General features: G+C 46.9%; 1 protein-coding gene across 2 annotated transcripts in view; it reads right to left on the bottom strand.

Moving 5' to 3' along the window:
* B3GAT2 (beta-1,3-glucuronyltransferase 2) overlaps positions 1-23,133 on the bottom strand; it is a 47,550-nt gene that overhangs the window by 12,904 nt on the left and 11,513 nt on the right. Inside the window, exon 1 of one of the 2 annotated variants that reach the window (XM_079970549.1) lies at positions 9,928-11,593. The exons of the other annotated variant lie outside the window; for it this stretch is intronic. Within the exon in view, the coding sequence (XP_079826675.1) occupies positions 9,928-10,581 (654 nt within the window). The 5' untranslated portion in view covers positions 10,582-11,593. Of the gene's footprint in view, positions 1-9,927; positions 11,594-23,133 lie in introns of those variants that run through there. 2 annotated transcript variants of the gene reach the window in all.

Here is a 23,133-nt window from a genome sequence, read left to right as displayed (position 1 = left end):
ATACCCTCAGAGTCAGCAAGCGCAAATTTTGGAGCTACTTTTTGATCCATTGCTGCCAGGAGTGGCCCAGATGACTTCATTGACTCAGAGCAACTCTTACCAACTTCGGTTGGAGAGCTAATTACAATAATTCTATGGCCATTCCTGCCAGAGACAGCCTTGCCACAAGCGTCCATATACCAATAATCACACAGTTGTCTTAGTCTTGTTACTGAGCAACAATGTGCAGAGCTCAGTGGGGTGGGGAGGCCAGTCAAGTAGAAGAGTCTCTGAGGTGTACTTGCCTGGAGGCAGAGTCAGCAACTGAAGTCAGGTCCAGTCCTAGGGTCAGGCAAACAGTAATCCGCATGGTCAGATGGTCCAGGGGTCAGGGAATCCAATGATCATGGGGTTAAGGGTCAAAATGAGCAGGAAGCAGCAAGGTAAAGCCAGAAACTACAAGCGTTACCAGCATTTGACTGCTGCTGGAAGCTCTGCTTAAGAAGGCTGAAGCCAGCTGGTTCTCATTAGTGCCTTCTCCTCTGTGTACCTGAAAGCTGATCAGCTGCAGGTGGGCTCACTCCACCTTCTCCCTCTTCAGGCTGCTGTTCAGCAGGTGAAGCTGATTCCTGGCCCATGACAGCAGTTAACTAGTGTAATGTGCTCTGTGCAGGATGAATCTCATACCTGGCTGCAGCTAGTGCAGACTGCAGCTGCTGGGGTGTTTGACAAGACACTCAGTTCTGCACATATTACACAAGCACTGAAATATTGGCCTATTGTTTATTTGTTTTTTTAACATTTAGATCCCACCTATCCTCCAAGGTGCTCAATGTGGCAGATGAGGTTCTCCCACTCCACAATTTATCCTCACAACAACCCTGCGAGGTAGCTACCGAGGCAAGTTCAGGGTTTTGTTGTAAACAACTCCGGTCCAGGATACCTAGTAAACTACTCTTCCCAAGCTTGTCTGGGTACATGTAAAATCTTCCACCCACGTGGCTCATTAGGATGATGCCCTATTTACACACCACGAAACAGGGATGCTTTGGATATAGCCAAACTGCCAGGCAAGCAACTGAGGAGGCAATGGTACCCACATGATCAAAGGTACACATGCAGGGGTCGAGATAAGAGGGGCAGAGTATCTTTCCCTCTCTGCCATGCAAGGTTTATGTAGTGCAAGCATGCATACAAATCCACCTGATATCTTTGCATGAGCATATGTTTTATAAAGCCTACTTTTTCCACATTGCCATTAGCTTCCCAATATTGTAGCAGTCCACACACAGTGATACACAAAAAAATATAAACGACTTCGGAGGACACAAAAGTCTACAGGAAATCCTGAGCCTTTGCACAACATTTCCCTCCAGATTTCACTAAAAAGCTCCAGAATAGTATTTGGTAATCTGCTGTGCTGTTCACACTCCCATCTGCCGATTGCTTGCAAGGCCTTGTCACTCCAGCCCTGTGGGAGCTGATATTATACACTCTGGCACTGAGTCAGAAAAGCACAAGTGCAGCAGAAGGCTTCGTGCCTTCTGCTAGGCTGCTCCAGTTTCCAGCAGAGTTACTGGGCTGGAGAGCAGAAGGGCCTCTTGATCTTAATCAGCTATCCAGTGGGGAGCATTCAAGCAGGGGAAGGGGAGGCACTCAACCCCACACATTTTCTTTTCCCTGTTCCAATGTGATCAACTGATCAATGATGTCACAAAACAGCAGCAGAGAAAGGGCAAAGTCAGACACCCAGTGGTGGCCCAAGGGGCAGAGCTTGCCATCCACTGAAGCCCATAAACTCTTTTCAGGGATGAAAACAGCAGCAGAGAAAGGGCAAAGTCAGACACCCAGTGGTGGCCCAAGGGGCAGAGCTTGCCATTCACTGAAGCCCATAAACTCTTTTCAGGGATGACCTTCATATACCGTATATGTGCCAATCTACACCTGAGTTGCACAAGATCACCAGAGGTTCTAATAGCCTGTTTTGAAAGAAGAAAGGAAAAGTCATTTGCTTTTGCTATCAAAGTGCTTGGGAGTTTAATGAAACAACCTATTAATGACATACTACAAGTCATCCAAAAGGGACGCGGGTGGGGCTGTGGGTTAAACCACAGAGCCTAGGACTTGCCGATCAGAAGGTCAGCAGTTCGAATCCCCATGACGGGGTGCGCTCCCGTTGCTCGGTCCCAGCTCCTGCCAACCTAGCAGTTCCAAAGCACATCAAAGTGCATGTAGATAAATAGGTACCACTCCGGCGGGAAGGTAAACGGCATTTCCGTGTGCTGCTCTGGTTCACCAGAAGTGGCTTAGTCATGCTGGCCACATGACCTGGAAGCTGTACGCCGGCTCCCTCGGCCAATAAAGCGAGATGAGCGCCGCAACCGCAGAGTTGGCCACGACTAGATCTAACGGTCAGGGGTCCCTTTACCTTTACCTTACAAGTCATCCAATGATCCACCAGGCAATCCAAATCTTCCTATGTCTGAAGCAAACAAAAATATGGAGTGAATCCTGCCCCCATCCTCTCTTGTACCAATGCTCCAAGCTTGGGGAGTTTCCTTTCGGTAGCGCGGGGCAGCTGTGCCCCACTGATGTAGATGGAGTCCAACTCCCATTAGTCCAACCTAGCATGGCCAATGGTCTGGGACAATGGAGCATGGAGTGCAAAAACATCGGGAGGACCACAGGTTCACCACCCCTGCCTGGGAAGAAGGGGCATAGCTCAGTTGTAGAGCATATCCTTTGTACGCAAGAGATCCTAAGCTCAAACCCAGGCATCTTCAGGTAGAGCTGGAAAGAGCAAACCCAAAACCAGAGATCCACTGCTTCTCAGTGTAGACCATGGGTAGGAAACCTGTGTCCCATCAGATGTTCCTGGACTACAACCCCCATCATTCCTGGCCAGGCTGGCTCGGGCTGATAGGAGCTGGAGCCAAACAGAGTCTAGAGGGCAACAGGTTAGCCACCCTTGGCGTTGACAATACTATCAGCCATCTTCCTCTAAGCAAAGAGCTGCGCCCATGGGATAACAAGACACATCTGCAGGTTCCTGTAACAGTTGACCAGATCAGGCCCCTTCACACCTAAGTTATTTGAGACTCCAGTATTTTAGATTGTGTAGAATTACTTTTATGTCATATTCTACATAGAGATGGAATTAAAAAGGCATTGCCTTCACTGTTACAAGTTTTCCATTAGGAATTATACAATTGGCAGTCAAAAGGAGTTGTCGACAGCCTCAATATAGCTATCTCCCACTCCAAGCAAAGGGTGAAGAAAATCCAATAGCATGAATGACCTCTTGTTGCACGAAGTAATGAAACAGCCTACAGTAAAAACGAAGGAGAGGTTATAATAGCTCCGTACAGAAACCTCAGTAATGATGATCAAATAAAGAGGGCAGCCTTTGATTCTTCCACTAGTTTGTTCTGAAAATTAACATTTTCTTAAGAAAGTTAACTGATGCTTAAAGGCCGAAGGAAGCGGGAATAATGAAATGGGCATTGCTGGCCTTTACAAAAGCATCAGCAGTTCAATGGTCCATACATGGGAAGAAGAAAAATGGTTAGTTCTTATCTGTATAGCTTAAGAAATGTACATAAATTACACTTTAGTGCTCAATTTAGAAAACAAAAACTGAGAATAAGTTAATAAATAAAGGTAAAGGTAAAGGTACCCCTGCCCGTACGGGCCAGTCGTGTCTGACTCTAGGGTTGCGTGCTCATCTCGCTCTAGAGGCCATGAGCCGGCTCCGTCCGAAGACACTTCTGGGTCACGTGGCCAGCGTGACGAAGCTGCAGCTGGCGAGCCAGCACCAGCGCAGCACACGGAAACGCCGTTTACCTTCCCACTATAAAGCGGTCTCTATTTATCTACTTGCACTTAAGAGTGCTTTCGAACTGCTAGGTGGGCAGGAGCTGGGACCGAACGACGGGAGCGCACCCCGCCGCGGGGATTCGAACCGCCGACCATACGATCGGCAAGTCCTAGGCACTGAGGTTTTACCCACAGCGCCACCCACGTCCCCCCAAGTTAATAAATATTACCCATCGATTCCAGAAGCTCTGAATTGTTGCATGTATTCTGCTGGAATGTTGCTGGAACGTTGCTTTCTAACCTACCTTTAACAATCACTGCCCTGTATGAGAAAAGATTTATCCTGTAGAAACCAAGGGGTTTTTACAGGCTCCCTGGGGGTTCTGTAGATTTTCCTTGTCCAAATATATTTTCCCTCATGGGAGTAAAAAGCAGCTGGGGGGGGATTTTGAGTAGGGATGTCTTGATGTGAAAGGGTTAAGCAGCCCCCCACTCATACCAGTCCTCCACTTAGCACTGAAGCCTCCCGGTTTGCTTGCTTTTTAAGTTGTGCTAAAGTGAGGAGCAACAGCACTTAATATGTAAGTTTTCCCCTTACTGTCACGTAAAAGATTCTAACCGGAAAACCACCATTTACTACAAAATGGGTGGGCACCGTGACACTTTGCTCAACATCTGAAGTAATAAACCTAAATATAATCCCCATCAATGGAGATCTGGGGTTTTGCATTAGAAATAACAGGTTGCCAGTATTTATTTCCACCGATTGGTTCTTTTCTTTTTTAAAAAAAAAAAAAATTAAACCATTATAGTATAATTGCGTAGTTTTAACAATTTGCCATTCCTCTTCTCAAAAAGGCAAATTCAACTTATGCAAGATTATTTACAGATGGAAAGGCAGAGACAGAAAACTCAAACTGGCACTAACCATTGCCATGGCAACCATTCAACAGTGGTCCAGAAACTGATTATTAGTATAGCAACCTACAGGGGGTGGAGAGGAGGGAGAATGTGGGAAGCAACAGTATTAATTTTGGAGGGATCAGGTATAACCATCTTTGGAACAGCTCTAATAACCACTTTCTCTTTAACCTACACTATATATTTCTATCAACCATATAAGGCATGAGCACATTTGAAAAGCACAAGCTGATAAATCCTACAAACTGGTCTCATAACTTTTTTTTTAAAGTATAATCATACCACTAGCCCATAGAATTCCATTTCATAACACCTCTACCACAAAGGGGTCTAGGTTTGCTAAACGTATACAATATTGTAGTACAGAAGTACAGATGATCATCATTACTAGCAGTTGCTTCAGGAGGTGAGGATTCAGATCAGGAAAACTGTGGGGTAAGAGTTTTAACACCTCCTGCCTCCCTGCATGGCCTGACCAAATTTGTAGCACCTTCCACCCCTCACCTGTATTTGCATTTCCCTCCCCGCCCCCCCAATAGCAGATTTGATTTTAGCTCTTTTTAACAGCAGGCACTTTAGCCACAATCGTTCTGGTGGGAAGAAATCAAGGGGACAGGCCCCTCTTTTCATGAGCCCAATTTTTCTCAGGCTTGAGCTTCCTACTTCCATTTCACCAGCATATAACAGTTTGCAGGTTGCTTCAGGAATAATGTGACGATCTGAGCAGGATCATAATCTGTTTACATTCAGGAATGTATTCTGACAAACAACACTGTTGCGTGTCAGTTGGAATGCATCTCCATTGCTCATTTTAACTCACATAGATTATTAAAGATATTGGACGAATCTCACGTAAAATTTAGGGCTGTTGGTTCATGTGGAAGGAGATATACCTTAAACTGAACAGCAGGTGTGAGATATTCAGTGATGGAAGCAAGCTCTGCTCCCGGCCAGTTTTGATTCTTAACTAAGATACGTACAGCCTGCCCAAACACTTCAATAAGCTTGGCCCCTTTATTATTGGCTCCCACCACCACCACCATCAGGTGTCCAGCATTTTTATCTACTGTAACATTTGTTTGCCACTTTGTCTTCTTTATTCAAGTCTTTAAATTAATACTGAAATCAAAATGGATAGAAAACAAAAGGTGGCTTCCAAATTTATTTATGTCTGTCTTCACCCATTGCTTGCTGTCCAGCATGCAACCTGAACCCTGCCCTGAAGAGAACTTGGCTTTCTGAATATTGCTGTTATCAACCGCACACAAAGTTTCCAGCACTCATGATTGTAGACAAAATTTTGAAAATCAGGACTTGGGACACATGGAAGAAATTATACAATACACTAAAATATACAAAACTGTACATGTTAAGGAACGCATTGTGCAAATGGACTGTGCAAAGGTATCGATTTGCACGAGATTCCAGTGCACAACACTTGTAGCTCTGCAATAAACTTATGAAAATGTGGGCTGCAACGCTGTAAATACACTGGACTCAAAGCATGTGATAAGACTTGCACAAACTCGCACCGCGCAATACTCGAAATCTAGTTAGTTTTATGCAAAATTTAGCATAGGTTTGCTTGGCAAGAAGTTAATCTTATTCAGTTTGACAACTGTAGCATTTTTCATGCACAGCTATGAAGAAAGGGCAGGTCTGGGATGTAGCAATTTCTTTTAGACATCTCCTGCTGGTGTTATAACCACAAAACCTCCACTTTTGAAATGGTTCTTAAATCAGAGCTCCTTTTGGCTCAGAGAATCAGCAGCTAGATTTGCTAATGGGAGGCGGCCGGAGGGAGGGGCGCAGGACACATTAGGCATCAATTTCCTCTCATCTGCCATTAATCCAGTTTCATGAAAGAAAGTATGTCTTAATTTCTCTTTCATATCACAAGCTTGGACTTTTCACACCAAAGGGAAAACCAGTACTGTACAGCTTTTGTAAACTGATCAAGATCTGGCAGAAAGAGAGAAAGGGGTGAATGGAACACTGAAAAGGAAATCATTTTCTGTAGCCAATACACAATACACAAACATTCTCTCTGTCTGTCTCCTCCTTCCTTGTAATGTGACTATGCTGAGCTCTTCAGTGCATGCATTTTAAGTGAATAGGAGCTTGTTCAGAGCAAACCTCTCCCTTGTTGCACTGAAGATGTGTGTGTGCTTGTGTGCTCACACACATAAAGAATTTAGCCATCTTGTCAGAAGAGAAGCATCTCAACATCAATTGGCTTATTTTATCTTCTCGCATTTAGCCTTGCAATTTAACTGACAAGCAGCATTGCTGGAGAGGATCTCATTAGTACCTTGATTTTAATAAAAGCCAGTTTAATTGGGGGAGGTAGAGGGAGATGACTAACAAGTAAAATACTAGCATCTCTTCACCAGAGGATTACACAGCAGCGACCTCAACTGGAACATTGTGACTCTGTGCCGGTTCTTGCTACAGTCAATTCCTCCCTCTCCTGTGTAATTAGTGCTTTCATTTACAAGAGCCATTTAGGCTTTAAAGAGAATGGAGGTCTGTCTCTCAATAGCCTTTTTTTGCCTCAGCACCGCTTCAGGCAACGGGACAGGATTTCAGACGACACTGCCCCCCAAAGTAAAAAAAGCTCCATGAGCTTTCAGTTCAAAGGAAAGCACAGTTGAAATAATTACACGCCAAGAACACCAAAGCCCGAACTTTCTCAGCATTAAAGAGCTATGCGAGGCCCCCCCACAATTTAGTGGGAAATAAACCAAAGCAACAGAACTAAAAATAATAATAATCTCCCTTTTAGACACTTTCAATAAAGGATTTCAATGCAACTAAAGGCCTCCACATAAGGAAAGGAAGCACAGCTCTTCTACTGAATAGGAAGTGCTGGTGGGGAACAGGCAGAACACCTGCCAGCAGTATATTGAAAGAGACCCAAACACATTTGGAAATCTAAACACACGTCAGCAGGGTTGAGCAGCCTTTCTGAAACGGTTCTCTCTTCAGGGACTCGATGTGCTCTGCATCATTCCGCAGTGCCTTGGCTTTAATCTATTGATTCCTAATGCACCTAGCCTACTTGCAAAGAGAGAGGAATCACCAGCACATTGCAACACACAAGCATGTTTGGCCCCCATCTTGGGTCAGCAAAGGGCTGCAGTGGGGGTGGGGGACGTCAATGGCATTGAGTTCTGTGGAGCTGCCCTGGGCATTCTTAGGTGTGGGGGGTTATATTCTATTGAGCTTTTATTGAGTGCCTTGTAATACACACACAGCAGCTGGCAAGGCTTCCCATTCTGAATGAGTTATGGTAATTTATATCCCCTCTGCATACTTAGCCCCCTCCCTTTTCCCTTGCCAAAATTACACTCTTATTCATCACTATCCTACTTGCACTCCCCATGATGTCTCCCCCTTAAAAACCTGCCCCTGTTATCTCCCAGCCCTTTTGCAAACACTTGCCAGCAGCCACCACTTAAAAAGAGAGAGAGGGAGAGAGGAAAGCTTGCCTTCAACCAAGACCTCAGAATGAAGTGCAGGAATTACTCATAGACCAGTGACATGTTACAGTGCGTTTAGTCACTATATAAATGAGCTTTTCACTTTTGAAAGAAAGAAACAAGGAGACTCTAAAGACTGAACAATTATGGGAGAATGGATAGATTATTCCGGAGGAATTTGCAGCAAGGGAATTGGCAAGGGATTGTGGTGTGTGACGGAAGTTCCTCAGCAAGGCAGGAAAAGAATCAGCTTAGGAATCAAAGAGCTCTCTTAGACCCTTACCTTAACATTGCTTATTAAGGCTGCACTTTGCAGGGAGTAATCTTCCAAGGACTTTATGGAGTAGACATGCATGGGACTGCACTGCAATAAGAGTTGTTTATATGATTTTATTGCAAGGACCTTCTGGAAGCTACCTTGGGGCTCTAAGGCTAGATAGTTTGTTTTGAAAACACCCAAATCGTTGCATTACTGCCAAAGTTGCAGGGGGTATCTTGCAGGAATTACCTTTGATCTGCAAAAGTTTGTTGGAGTTGTGAGTGAACAGAGTAACAGGTCTTGTCATTGAGTAGGTATTTTTGGATAAAATCTAGGGAAGGTTTTACACATAGCTTTTGGCCTTAGTGAAGGCATACAGCTAGTCAGAAAGTAAAAACATAACTGGAAGTCGGACCTTTTATCTGGAAACTCTTCCTCCCAGTCCTAAGTAACTGAGAGGTTAGTCACCATTACCTGAGAGAGTTACTCTGCACCTGCTCAAATACATTCCCTTAATATACCTTATTAATTTATCAGCTCCATTTCTATGCCTCTTAGTAATCAAAACATTCTCTGGGTGGTGTACACAAATAATGATTAGCAATAAAAAAAGTTTGAAGGGGGAAGTCCAGACCTAAAAAATCCACAGGCCCCAGTGCTGGCACTACAAACAATGGTTTTAAGTTCTGGTTCAAATGAGATCCTGCTGTGGCGAACCTACAGCAAAACTTGATGGAACCCAGGATACTGCAAGCCTGAAACAAAGTCGAGGGTGGAGGAAGCCCTCCAACCAAGTTATGGGAAGGGGCAGCAGGAGCCACAAGAGGCTCTCCATCCAGGCCGGGTTTTTCTTAAGCAAGGCAGGCGTGGAAGCTGAAGGGAAAACCAAACGGGGAAGGAGGTGAGTCGGAGGAGGAGGAGGAGCTATGGTGCCCGCTACCTGCAGGGCTTGGCCTGCCGCCTGGTCACCGAGGCGTGATTAGCTGAACCTGGTAGGAATAACCCGAAGTCCATGGTTAGGGAAGGCCAACACTGGGCCGCCGGCGACGCTGCAGACTGGAGGGGGGGCTGTCGGAGGGGGGAGAGAGACGCTCAAGAAGAGCCTTTATGGCGAGGCACGCTGACTTGCAAAGTTGCGCCTCGCCGGACAAAGCGGAGCTGACTTTAAAGCAAAACACGCGCGCGTAGAAACGGGCCTACCTGAGGCTACAACCCTGTCCTGTATACACTTGTAAAAGGGTTCGAGCCCCCCAACTCCATGGGACGCAGAACTGAAGTAGGTCTGCTTTGTTCAAGAAGCACTTCAAAAGAGAGAGAGAGAGAGCGCCAGCGGCTCTGTCGCGCGCCACTTTTGCCGGAAAACTCGGCGCCCAAGCGCGCGCGCGCAAGGAGGCCCGGCGTCTCGGCGCGTCTCCCTCCCTCCCCCCCTCCCTCCCCGCTGGGCTGGCCGGACTCCCGCGCGCCCACTACCTCCTGGAAGAGCTCCAGACTGTAGGTGTTGTCGTCGTCGGCGAAGAACACGACGCCCGGCTGCGGGGCAGGCAGGCGCTGGTGCCTCTGGCGGACCCAAGCCAGGCCGGCGTTGCGCTGCTCGGTGGCTCGGGGTTGCCCGGGCCGCTTGAACCTCCTGGGCGTGAGGGCGTGCAGGTGGGTGCAGGGCGGGCCCCCGCTGCGCAGGAGCCCCGCCACGAAGCGGCTGACCAGCTCGGTGCCCACGGCGGAGTCTTCCACCAGGACCCAGTGCAGGCGCGCCACCTGGCGGAACGTGTTGGCCAGGCGCGTCAGCTCGGCTTTCTGCACCGGGCGGCTGTAGGTCGGCGTGATGGTGTAGATGACGGGCAGTTCGGCCTCCCGGCGCCGCGGCGCCCCCGGATGCTGCGGCGGCTGGGACAGGGGCTGCCGCGAGGAGGCGGGCGGCGGACGGGGCGCCCGGGGGCTGCCGCCCGTGTCCAGCATGACGATCACCAGCAGCATCCAGGGCAGCAGCACCAAGAAGCGGCTCAGCAGCAGCGACTTCATGCTGGGGCCCCGGCCGCGGCCGCCCTCCGCCTCGCCGCCCGGGGAGCCCCCGCCGCCCCCGCCGCCGCTGCAGCCCTCACAGCAGTGGCAGCGGCAGCGGGGCATCGCGGAGCCGCCGCCGAGGCTGCTCTTGCCGGCGCCTCCTCCTCCTCCTGCGGAGAGATTCAGCCTGCGCTTCCCTCGCCATGGAGCGGGCGGCAGGGCGCACGGAGGGACGCCGGGCTTCCTGGCACACGGGAGCTCGGCGCTGCGCACCTGGAGCAGAGGAGCCGACGGGACCGCCCGCCTTGGCGCCGACACCTTGGGGGAGATCGCAGGACGGTCGCCCGGCTGCTTCGGAGGCGGCGAGGCCCCGCTTCTTCCCGCCTGGCTCCTGCGCGGAGAGGAGGAGGAGGAGGAGGAGGAGAGGCCACTGACCGACCTCCCGCGGGGAAAGGCGGAGACCGGCGGCGGGATGCTGTGGGAGAGGCGCCCCCGGAGCGGGGACCACCGACCTGCGCCAAACTCTCCGTTCTTATTTCTGCGCTCCTTCTTCTGTCTCCGGAGGGCGTGATGGGGTTGCCCCCCCTCCACACAGCCGCCGATCCTTCTATTACTATTCTTGTTTATTTATGCCAAAGCTCCCGGTCTTTCTGCCGCTGCTTTCCTTCTTCCTTCCCTTTCAGCATCGCTTTCCTCCCGTCCGCCTCCGAAGCAGCAGCGGGACGACGGAGGGGGTGGTGGTGTTGGGGAAGGAAAGAAAGGGGTGCGCGGACGCGGGAGAGTCCCGAACTCTTTCCACTTTCCTTCTTCCCGAGCCGGGCGGCTTCTGGAAACACTCGGCTGTCCTGGCGGACGGGCAGTCGGTGGGTGCGCGGCGGGATGACTGGTGGGGGCGGGGGCGGAGAGAAGGATCCAGCCAGGAGCGAGTCTTCTCGGCGGCAGGCGGCTTCACTGGGCGCTCGCTTACGGTGGTGCTCGCGTGTCGGAGAAGAGGGGGAGGGATCCCCTCAGGGCTGATGCGGCGCAGGGGGGTGGGGTGGGAGCCGGGGAGCCTGCCTCCCTCCCTCTTTCCGAGTAGCTGCAAGGATTGCTGCCCTTGTTCTCGCTTTGCACTGCAGGGTCTCTCTTTCTCTCTCTGTGAAACATAAGGCAGTGAATAGGTTCACGTGCTGAAAACTCCAGAGACCTGGAAAAGGGGTGGGTTGCGCCGGGAGAGGGAGAGGAGGCGGGGGCGGGGGCGGAATCGGGGTTGGAGTGGAGATTTAGTCACACCACCGCGAAGGAGAAGATGGGAAAAGGTTGCTGTTTGCAGCCAGCCCGCTAGCCAAACACAGCCGAAGGGAGAAGTTGCTGTGCGGCGGCTGGGTGTTGTATTGGAAGAAGTCAGGCGCTGAGCCTTTCGCGGCAGCAGCACCACCAAAGCGGGTGGCGGAGAGAAGTAGAGGATATTCCTGCTGGTACTTCTTCCCCTTGGAATCTCTCTGAGGGCCACCCTGGTTTTTGTTTTTATTTTTAAAGGGTGGTGGTCGTGTGAAGATGGAAAGCTCAGAGCCGAGAGCATATGCTCCACACTCAGGGATCTTCCTCCTTTCATCAACGCCGCCGGAGTCTAAAGGAGAAGCCTTGTGTCAACTCTTACTGTTCCGCAACTGGAGGGGAGACACAAGGCGGACCCTAAGGCAACGCGTTTTCGCTGTCTTGAAACGGCTTGGGGGTATTTATATATCGTCGTGGTTTTTATAGTTAAGCAGGGTGGTAGGGGCGTCTAGTCCTTTTGGGACCAGAACTAGACACTTGGAAGATACTAATTTTCTGGATCCATTTCAGCCTGAGTTTGGCACCGGGATTGCCTTTTCCACCTTGTAGGATGACCTTCGTTGGGGGGGGGGGGAGGGTGCGATCCTGTTGATTCTCCTAGATCCCTCACCCTGAGCATCTTTTTATACAGTTGAGCATAGTATCCTTCTGGAGCGGCTGCCTCAGCTGGGTCTGGGAAGCGATGCTTTGCAATAGTTCTCAGTCTTATTTGCACAATTGACTCCAGAAAGTGGTGTTCAGGGAGCACCAAACAATGTACAGTGGTACCTCAGGTTACATGCGCTTCAGGTTACATACGCTTCAGGTTACAGACTCTGCTAACCCAGAAATAGTGCTTCAGGTTAAGAACTTTGCTTCAGGATGAGAACAGAAATCATGCTCCGGTGGCGTGGCGGCAGCGGGAGGCCCCATTAGCTAAAGTGGTGCTTCAGGTTAAGAACAGTTTCAGGTTGAGTACAGACCTCTGAAACGAATTAAGTACTTAACCAGAGGTACCACTGTAGTAGGATCTACAGGGTGGGACTTTGTAGGGTTCAATTTTACCACCGCTAGTTAACATGAGACCACTGAGTGGTAATATCCTATGGTCTGGTAACCTTTTGGTTTGATTACTGAACCACAGAATTGTAGTGTTGGAAGGAACCCTGAGGGTCATCTAGACCAACCCTCTGAAATGCAGGAATCTCAACTAGATCTTAATAGATTCATAGAATTGTAAACTGCAACACATTGTGTATGTGGGACTGCTTTTGAAGACTGTTTGGAAACTCCCGCTATTGCAGAACTGAGCAGCAGATTCATCTGAGGGTGGTCCCCTCAAATATATATTTGGGGGGGGGGGGGGGCTGAAGGGATCTTGGCCCCTAGGAGTTGGCTCCTATGATTTGCTTTCACAATGAGGAGTTAACAGTTCCTTAGACCCACACATTTCATCCCTCTTTGATGGAATAGGCCAAGACAAGCAAGGCCCCAGCACACAACTGGTCAGCGAAACCTGTCCAAGCACCTTTGTCAAAATCACCAGGCCCTCAAAACTGATGCCCATTGAGCAAATACGACCCTATTGTCTGGACACCTCCTGCTATAGGTACTGCTCTAAATGTGGGTTCTTAAGTCAGGATAGATGCCATCAATTGTGTCTTCAAGCGCCTTGCAGGTAATGTCACAGCATGTTACCAAAGGCTGGGTGCTGCTGTGGCTAAAGAGCTTCTGCGGAACCTATCTCGCTACATCACTGCTGTTGGTGGTCCTACAGCTCCTCTTGCTGCTCGCTCTTGGAAAAGAATGCAAGGGTAGGGCTCTGCTTTTGCTCCTGGCATGTGATTCTGCAGAACTCATGTTTATTTTTTGATTGAGTAAGGGATAACGAGAAATGGAAAGTGCTTTGGAACTTGGTATGATATGTTTTGGAAAGACAGACACACTATTTTGGCTGCAGGGTTTTTGCAATTATAGACTTTGCCTTTGAGCAACATACAAAAAGCATGTGTCTTGGACACACAACCCTGTACCTGCTGGATGAAAGGTGCCAAGGAAGACCAAACATTCGATAAACTCTGACTGCCTAATCCTGCTCTATGTCCGGGTCTCTCTTCATAAGGAACAAAGGCGATCAAGGTCCTATCAACAGAAGGTGACTGCCTAGTTAGAGCACAACCAAAGTCCAAATGTTGGGTATTCAACAGAGGGGCAGCCCATCCCATTTTGCCACCTGAGGTTAAAACTTAACCAATATGCAATGTGATACTAAGAATGCTCCCTGAGTTCAGTGATGGTTACATTTCTTATGATGGGCTTAGGATCACAACCTGACAGGTCAATACTAAAAAAGTAAATCTTTAATTGTGTTCAGCGGTGCTAACGCCCTAGTAAGCATGCTTAGGATTCAATCTTATGCATGCTTGCTTGAGAGACAGCACCATGGAACTCAAATGGCACTTGCTTTTGAGTAGACTTGCATAGGCTTGGGCTACATATAGGCACTCGTCTTATTGGAATATGTTAATTTGCATTTTGGAAGCGGACAAAGGGGATCCTTTAATTGCAAAATGGAAATATATAATCTTAAAAAGTAAAACCACACAAGTTAAGCACAATTGGCTAGTTCAACATTTTATCATTCCTATTACTGGATCAAAATGCTGGATCATCCCTTTAAATCCTTGTTTTTATTGTTACAGGGGCAGGGCATTGCATATATATACCATTAACTAGAGCAAGCATTATTCTAATTAATAGCATGTTTTGATCTTCGTAAAGCAAGCAACGTTTACTTCATGCTGCCCTTTTCAGGGTAATCACTCTTGCCAAAGCTTGAGATCCTGCGCCCATTTAGGCAGCTTAGATCCCATTTGAGTCACTGAGATACAATCAGCACACGTCTGTGCAGAATTGCAACCAAAGGCAATAGATCTTTTCCAAACAGTCCCCATATGGACAAAGCCATCCATTTTATAGAGGCACCTATCTGGGCCACATATGTCTACTTGCTACCCAGAGGGGACATATTAACCCCTGAGGGCTCAGATGCAGAAAAGGCATTAGAGTGATATAATGCAAACTGAAATATATGTGGAAACCAGAGTGACAAATGGCTATGCAGCAAACATCTAAATGAGGAAACATCTGTGCAGTAGAGAGATAATTAGAGTTAGTGTGTTCTGTAGAGAAATGGAAGGTTTGTTATGTGATTAATGAAATAACACAGTAGGGATGCAGCAAATATAAATAGTTCAATACATTCAAATCAGAGCATCTCAGACATGAAATTACAGTGGCCCATTTTGTGCTGATGCAGTTTATCTAAAGGCCAATAACCAAAATAGCATCTCTCAAATAATGGTTGAGCAGCTCACAGTCGTCCCTGCCACATTTACTGTACAATGATTATGTATAAAAATAAGACTTGCATGGGTAATTCAGCATATGAATTAAATATGCAATCAGCAAAAGCTCAAAGCCCCTCGCCCACTTGCAAAGGTAAGGGTCATGGAGATGAATTAATTCAATGATGATAACCTTCAAAATACATAAATAGGGGGAAACTAAAGATGCTAAGATATAATGGATGGGATGGAGTGTGCAGTATTTAGGATTGCAAACTTTTAAAGTGGCCCCTTTTCTGCGGTTTTAGCACAGCAGCTTGACATCCAGAAAGAAAGCAGGTGAAGGATTTCCTATTATGACCAGGAAAGCGTTACCTGCTTCACTCTATGTTTCAGGCAGCTGTTAAAGCCGAGCAGCAGGTTCAGTAAAACAAAAACCTGCAACATTTCGGGATGCAGATGTGCACACGTTAATATACGATATTTTTAGCATCTACTGCATGCTGCTTTCAGAGGCCATTTGAGAGGCTGCTTTGGGGGCAGAAGAGCATCATATAGCTGTCCAAATAAAAAAGTCACTCAAACCCTTCTGAAATCTGGAAGCTTCAGCCCAAGAAATCAAGAGGCTAAAAGCTTAGGTAGCTGTGGACCTCTGGAAAGTTATTTAGTAGGAAGATACATTTGATGGTATGGAACACATGGGAAACCTATGACCTTCCAGGTGTTGCTGGACTTCCAACTCCCATCAGCCAAGGGTCAAGGGTGATGGGTGATGGGAGCTGTCATCCAGCAACATCTGGAGGACCACAGGCCCCCCACACCTGGTATAAAAACCAGTTCCCCCCTCAATTAGTAACAGTGACAACATATTGACACCTCTACTTGGCTTCTTGTTTCCTGTCCCCCACAATTGCTGCAGATAAATTTTATTGGTTAAACTGCCCAGATGACTTGCAATGGAATCTCTTTATCAATATGCTATTGAGGTTTATACAACAGGCTCATGTATCATTTTACTATTATTCTTGTGTATATATTCCTAACAAGGTTCCATTTTGCCATTCTCCTGCGTGCACCGTTAACAGTGAAGTGCACTTCTTATTCACATGGGGTAATTGTCTTCCAGGCAATGCTTTGAAAGCTATGTAACACTCCTGTTTACCTCACAGGTGGACTACGTGTCAATGATAAAGCTTACATATCGTTTTAGTGTCTCACAGGCAACAGCCGCCACCTTATTCTCACTTCTAAATTTAGACTTGGGGAAAGTGTTAACAACTGGTTTGAAGTGCTTTGAGACTTCCGGAGGCTGAGTGTGCAAGCACACTACAAAGAGGTTTGGGATCTTTTACAAGAGTTATAATGTGCTATTCAGAATATTTATGAATATGTGTTTATCCTTACCCTATGCCCACAAGAAGTTCCCACACAAAAGGAATAAAGTAAGCTTGGCTTGTTATGTGAAACAAAAGCGACACAACTCTACAATTCTAAGAGTATATAAATGCTGTTTCAGACAGCAGAACTGCAATGTATCTGGGCATCCCTGCTGCACTTTGTCAGCAAACAGGCACATGTTAAAACCCAGCTGCAAGAACAGTCGTCCTGTGAGTTTTCACCATGGGGTGCCTTCCCAGAAGCCACCCCCTTAGTGAGGAGACAGTGATATGGATTGGTAACACTTTGCCTTTCCTCAAGTTTCTGAGTATTAGGATTCCTACTTTCTCGCCAATCCTTGGCCTGATAGTATGTGTGTCTGAAATTGCAGTCATAGATAACAGCACTGGGGAGAAGCTATTAAAATTGATTGTCGATGTGAGAAAACTATTTCAGTCTTTCAGGAAACAGAAGCAGCTGGAGAAACATATAAACGTGCCATCATTTTTACTAGTGGATAGAACAGCGAAGAAAATCTAGTGTCTGTTTCAGGTGGCTGTGATTGAATATATTAAGCAACAAATATTAGCTTCAAATTTGCCTGTTGGTTCTTACCATCAGCAGCCCTTCACATTAAAAGGTTGTAAGTGGGGAGGGGGAACTGGTGCACAACACAGTTTAAAGAAGGCAATGCTGATTCACACAACCATTTAATGTCTGCTCCCACAGGTCCAGTGTATCCTAAAGGTAAAGGTACCCCTGCCCCTAAGGGCCAGTCTTGACAGACTCTGGGGTTGTGCGCCCATCTCACTTAAGAGGCCAGGGGCCAGCGCTGTCCGGAGACACTTCCGGGTCATGTGGCCAGCGTGACATCGCTGCTCTGGCGAGCCAGAGCCGCACACGGAAACGCCGTTTACCTTCCCGCTGGTAAGCGGTCCCTATTTATCTACTTGCACCCGGAGGTGCTTTCGAACTGCTAGGTTGGCAGGCGCTGGGACCGAGCAGCGGGAGCGCACCCCGCCGCAGGGATTCGAACCGCCGACCTTTCGATCGGCAAGCCCTAGGCACTGAGGCTTTAACCCACAGCACCACCTGCGTAAGTTCCATAATTTAACAATGCACTTTGTGAAGAAATATTTTCTTTTGTCTGCATGCCAGTCCACAGACTTTCAAATACAGGCTGCCCTCTATTCTTGGCATACTGAACTAGTCACAAGAGTGAGATAACATGTCCAGGGCTGGCTCAATACATTTTGCTCCCTGATGTGAAACGTAGGGTGACACATCTCTCATTGCAGGTCCAAAAGCTGACCAAACAGACAGTTGAATCCTACTTCTGCATTGGTGAAGGTACAGTATCTTCCTTTACAGCTGAGTGTGGCAGGCTAGCTTAGGGGGTGCAGGTCCACTTCCCACCTCTCAGCATCTGCCTCCTGAGGCAACCTCCTCACTCGGCCTCATGATAGGGCTGGCCCTGGTCTAATCCATGTTGTCTGAAAAAGTTTAATTCGCACTGAAAACACTCGATCGGTGTGTGAATCAGCAGCTCTGGGAATATAAAAGAGGGCTCACAGGAAATTTCCAGCAGTAGGGCAAGACAAGCACCAGGTGTGTGCAAACAGCCTATGTATTTTTGCAGGTTCTATGGAATAGTCCACATTTTCCACTTGCTCGCCATCTTAATTTATCTCCCCTGCTTCCCCACCCCCACCCCAAGTCTCTCTCTGCCATCTCATTAACTTGATTCTTGGAACCCCGCCACTAAAATGCCAAATTGGTGTTGTAGCTCCAAAGAGTACCTAGAATTTATATTCTAGACACATGTTTCTCCCCACTTCCTTACTACTGGGCACAAAAATGTCCAGTTATGGCTGCTGCTCCTGCTCATTGCTGCTGAACTCTTGAGTCAGCTCCTCCACCTCTGTGACCTCAGGACCATGGCCCTCTTGCCCAGTCCTCTCACACAAGCTGCAAGGCAGCATGCTAAGTATACATAACAAGGCAGTGCCCTCCTCTTTGAAGGAGACTGACCTCAGAGAGGCTGCCGTGAATGTACTGCTGCTGCTCAGAGAAGCGGGAGTGAAACAAAAGCTTCCTTACTTCATACTGCTTGCTTTCCCCCCCTTTAAGATCTAGCCGTCTTTTATTACCTAACGCGGACTCTTCCTTCAGTGAAACCATTGAGCTATGTGAAATGCGCTTATGATCTTCGCCTTGTAAATCCGCAAAAATGAAAACTACAGCAGACGTGCCAGTTTAACATGGAGGCACTTAGTATTCTTTGGTGCTGTTTTGCTTTCTCACTTTCTGCCGGCAATCCCCACAGTGAGCCAACTGGTTTGCACACTTCTTAACATTCACCACGTGGGCCCCAAGCAAATAATCTTCCTTGGCATCGTATCATCTCTCCTCCTGACTCCTGTGTAACTTTGCCATTGTCCTGAAAGAGAGTGTAACATCTAGGCAACTTAGCATTCATGATCGATGCTCTCAAGCCTGGAGCGCCCCGAACAAGGTTAAGCGGTGGCAAAATCCCATCACAAAATTCAATCATCTGTACTGAAGAGAAATATTTTATGGGGGAGGGGATAAGATAAAGTTGCAAGGTGATGAATATTTCCTGGAAAAAAGGGTTAAATGTTCTTTGTTGGCCACTAACTTTATGCGAAGATAAGGGCACAAGAAGAGCCCTGCTGGAACAGACTGAAAGCTCATTTAGCCTAGCTTTCAGCATCCCAAATGCCTCTGGGAAACCCAAAACCAAGACATGTGGGACTTGTGCACACTAGGAATCCTCAACTAGTGTCCCCTGGCGGCAAAAGGTATCCCAGAGGCTGAGACCAAGTAAGGCTATTTCTTCTAAAGTGTTAGCCTGCCCATAGTTACCTATGTGTTGGTAACCTCAAGGCATGATTATGCTCTCCATGGGTTTGTCCAATGAGGCTTCTTCCCACGCAAGTAGGTATAGGATTGCAGCTTTAATGTAATAACTGGGAGCACAATTCGGCCACATGTAAAGAGTCATACACCTTTAGCTCCCATTGATTTTGATTAAACACATATTTAAACCTCTCCTTTTAAATTCATGGGACTTGAAAACACATGCTGAATCATGCCCCTGGTTTGTTATTGAGTGTTTTGTTCTGGTCTCTTCCCCCTGCCCCCCCCCCAAACCTCAGGGCCATATATCTTTTTATCCCCATCACCCTGTGTTAGGTCATCTCAATTTTTAAAAAATTGTCTTTGTCCACCCTTGTGAAGCCATTTGGATAGAATAACTTGCACATGGGCCCCCCCCCCCCACTGGAATTACTGCCCTCTAAATGGAAATTCCAATGAATAGCAGCAGAAAGCTCTTCTAAAAAAGTTCCTGCCCTTTTGGAGCACGATGGCTGGCATTTTAAAGTCCCAGGGTTGTGGACTCTGCTGTATAAATAAAACCAATGCACTCCATATATTTGATCAGTCATGACACTGGATTAGGACACACTGTGCTGCCTTTGGGAGAAAGAAAGGGAAGCAGTTACACCTGTCACAACTTTTCATAAGGAATGCACTGTTGTGTAATTCTTCAGCTCAGGCAATTTAACATAGTTTTAGCTGCTTGTCATAACTTTCCCCCCTAAGTATGAATGAAATGCTACACTATTCTCAAATGGTCTAATTTAACATGCTGTTTTATGGCAGGTCTGTATTAATCTCTGATTAGGTGTTTGCTGGTGGTGCTTTATTTATACAGCACCAGACAATATATAAGATATATTGCACAGGAGTACAGATGGAAATATTTCACTAAACGCATGCCTGTGGCGTCTCCTGTGCCTCCCAATTTGATTCAGGTTTGCTCTGGTCACTTCTGAGGATGACGGATGTTGTGGATTGTTCCATGCTGATAGGAAATGAACGTTAAGACTCCAGCCTCTATTCAGACAGTGAACAATGCTTTGAGAATGTGGTGCACAATTTAAAAAGCTTTTTCAGAATCCCAGTGGCTGAGCTTTCAGTGCACCTAAGAACAAAAAGAAAGCCGATCCCACTCTTCCAAATAACTCATGCATGTTATTTTGAAGATAGAAAACTGCCTAGTACCAGATCAGGCTCCTTAACGATCTAGACTAGGGCTCAGGAATCCACGGGACTCCAAATATTGCTGGACTAATGCTGCTGCCATGCCTGACCATGGAATATCATGGCTGAGGCTGATGGGAGTTGGAGTCCAAGATTACCTGGAGGGCAGCAGGTTCCCCATTGCTGACCGAACTGTGGAAACAGTTTTCTAGGGTCTCATCAGGCAGGGACACTGTCACTTACTGCCTGGCCATTTAAATGGAGACACCAGGTATTGAACCTGCCTACAAGCCCTTATTTATTAGTCAGCTGTAGCCCCTCTCAACTGATGTATAACTGCTGTTACGTAAAGAGAACATTCAGTGAGGAGAGATGAAGTTACAATGGAGTGATTGAGCACCACTGGATTTGTAATCATTTATCTATTTTATGGCTTCCTAATGGCTATATGCTTCTCAATGTGGTTAGGGCACACATCTAATAATCACCTGGTATCATATGATATCAAGTGATTCCAAGTTCAAACCTCTAGGAAGAAGGCACAAGCTTATCTCCTGCAGCCCCACAGTGATAAGTCTTCTGCCTGCCCTTTAAAAGGTAGCAGCTAGCAGGCCAAGGCTTATCACTGATCCTAGCGCTGTGGGACCACAGTGCTAAGATCATAAACCTCTTCTGAAGAAGAGTTTGGATTTGATACCCTGCCTTTCACTCCCCTTCAGGAGTCTCAAAGCGGCTAACAATCTCCTTTCCCTTCCTCCCCCACAACAAACACTCTGTGAGGTGAGTGGGGCTGAGAGACTTCAAAGAAGTGTGACTGGCCCAAGGTCACCCAGCAGCTGCATGTGGAGGAGTGGAGACGCAAACCCGGTTCCCCAGATTACGAGACTACCGCTCTTAACCACTACACCACACTGGCTCTCTTCTGCTCTCTTTTACCATCAAAAAGCAAGCAGCCACACATAGTGCTCAGATCAGGTGACTGGCAGGTGTGTCTGGTGTGTCCAAAATGGCCTCGCAGGTGAAATTCAGCAGCCTGGCAGGTTTAAATAGGCATACAGGACAGATATTCCCATTACTGTGTTAGATGAAAATGATAAATAAATAGAGCTGTGTGCCATCAGCATATTTACAGCAACACAATCTATATCCAAGGATGATCTTTTCCAGTGGTTGTGTTAGATGTTAAATAAAAAGAACACTGATCTGCATAAAATGAAAGTGTGCAAATTGATATATATAGATGCAAATTTAGGAATAGTAACAGTTAATTTAAATAGAAATACAATACATCCAGGAAGACTGTGCCCAGATGATCTGTTTAGTCTGCTAACCAGATGCTGTTGATAGATAAATTCAAGCCTCCTCTTTCTATCCTTTCTTATGGTCCTTTAAACCAGATTTGGAGCACAAAGCCCTTCAAATAGAGAACTGTTCTTTGTAAAATAGGGCACTTGACTGAAATGAATATCTCAGGAAGTAGTCCTCTAATAAACAGTAATCTAATACCCAATTTTCTGTCTTTGAGTGCCTGAAAGGATACAGCATTTGCAGGTAACAACAGGTCTGTGCATAAATCCATCACTTCCATCTTCTTCCCTATATCTCCACTTCCTTGGGCTGCAAGATAAGCCATCAGGCAGTATTTCTGAACCAATTTATAGTTAAGTAATTTAAATTTCACAGCTTTGGAAGCCATAAAGTGAGACTTTTCACTCATTGCAGCTGCCCCAGTGGGATGGTGAAGTGCTCTAGCAGTTTCAAGGGAAGATTCAGATTTGATCTCAAGATTTGTCTCCAAAACTCCAGGAGAATCCCTCTCAGCATTTTCCATTAGTCCTAGGAATATCTATTAAAACTCCTTTTTACTGTTTTCAGGGGTTTCTATTTCTTTAGTAAAGAACTAGATTGCCCTTCATTCAAATTCCTCTTTGAGCCTTTGAGCTATCAAGCTGGGCTTTTTAAGGTACTGATTCTTTCATTGTACTGATTCAGGGGCCTCCCCCCCCCAAATGTTTTCCATTTTCCCTTCAAGCTTAACTCCCAGTGGGGCAAGTTTCTGTTCTAATGGCATACAGAGTAGAGTTGAAAGGCACCTCTCCTTCTGCAGCATCCAGTCTTCAATATCCTCTTGGATTATTTTTAGAGTTTGCCACCTTGCTCCTATAGAGGCCATTGTTTGGAGGGGGGATAAGCAAGCCCTTCCCAAGCCATCGCTAACTTCCCTCTGTGTCTATCTCATTCGGTACACAAGAAGATATGGTGCGATAAGAATTCATGGATTTAAGATTCCTCCTCTGGGCTTATCTTCAAAGTGATATTAAACTACGTTTACAAGGCTGGATCAGATTATACATCTCCTAGATTGGGTCAATAACTCAGCCCCACCGCCAGTGTCCCAGATGTACACACAGACATGTAACATTCAAATATGACCCATGAGTGTAAAATCTAAGGTACTTAGGCCCTGGTCATCCAGTTAAAGTGCTGGCATTTCTACCTAGGGGTAGGGTGGAGGGAAGGATAGTACCATTCAGAGGATGGACTACTGAGGCAGTCCTGCAGCTAGGCCCAGTGTGAGGAATCTTTG

The sequence above is a fragment of the Podarcis cretensis genome, assembly GCF_951804945.1.
Source record: "Podarcis cretensis genome assembly, chromosome: 3".
In the NCBI taxonomy this organism is placed as follows: Eukaryota; Metazoa; Chordata; class Lepidosauria; order Squamata; family Lacertidae; genus Podarcis; species Podarcis cretensis.
The sequence above is the reverse complement of the archived record's forward strand: the minus strand, read 5'-3'. Positions and strand labels throughout refer to the sequence as shown.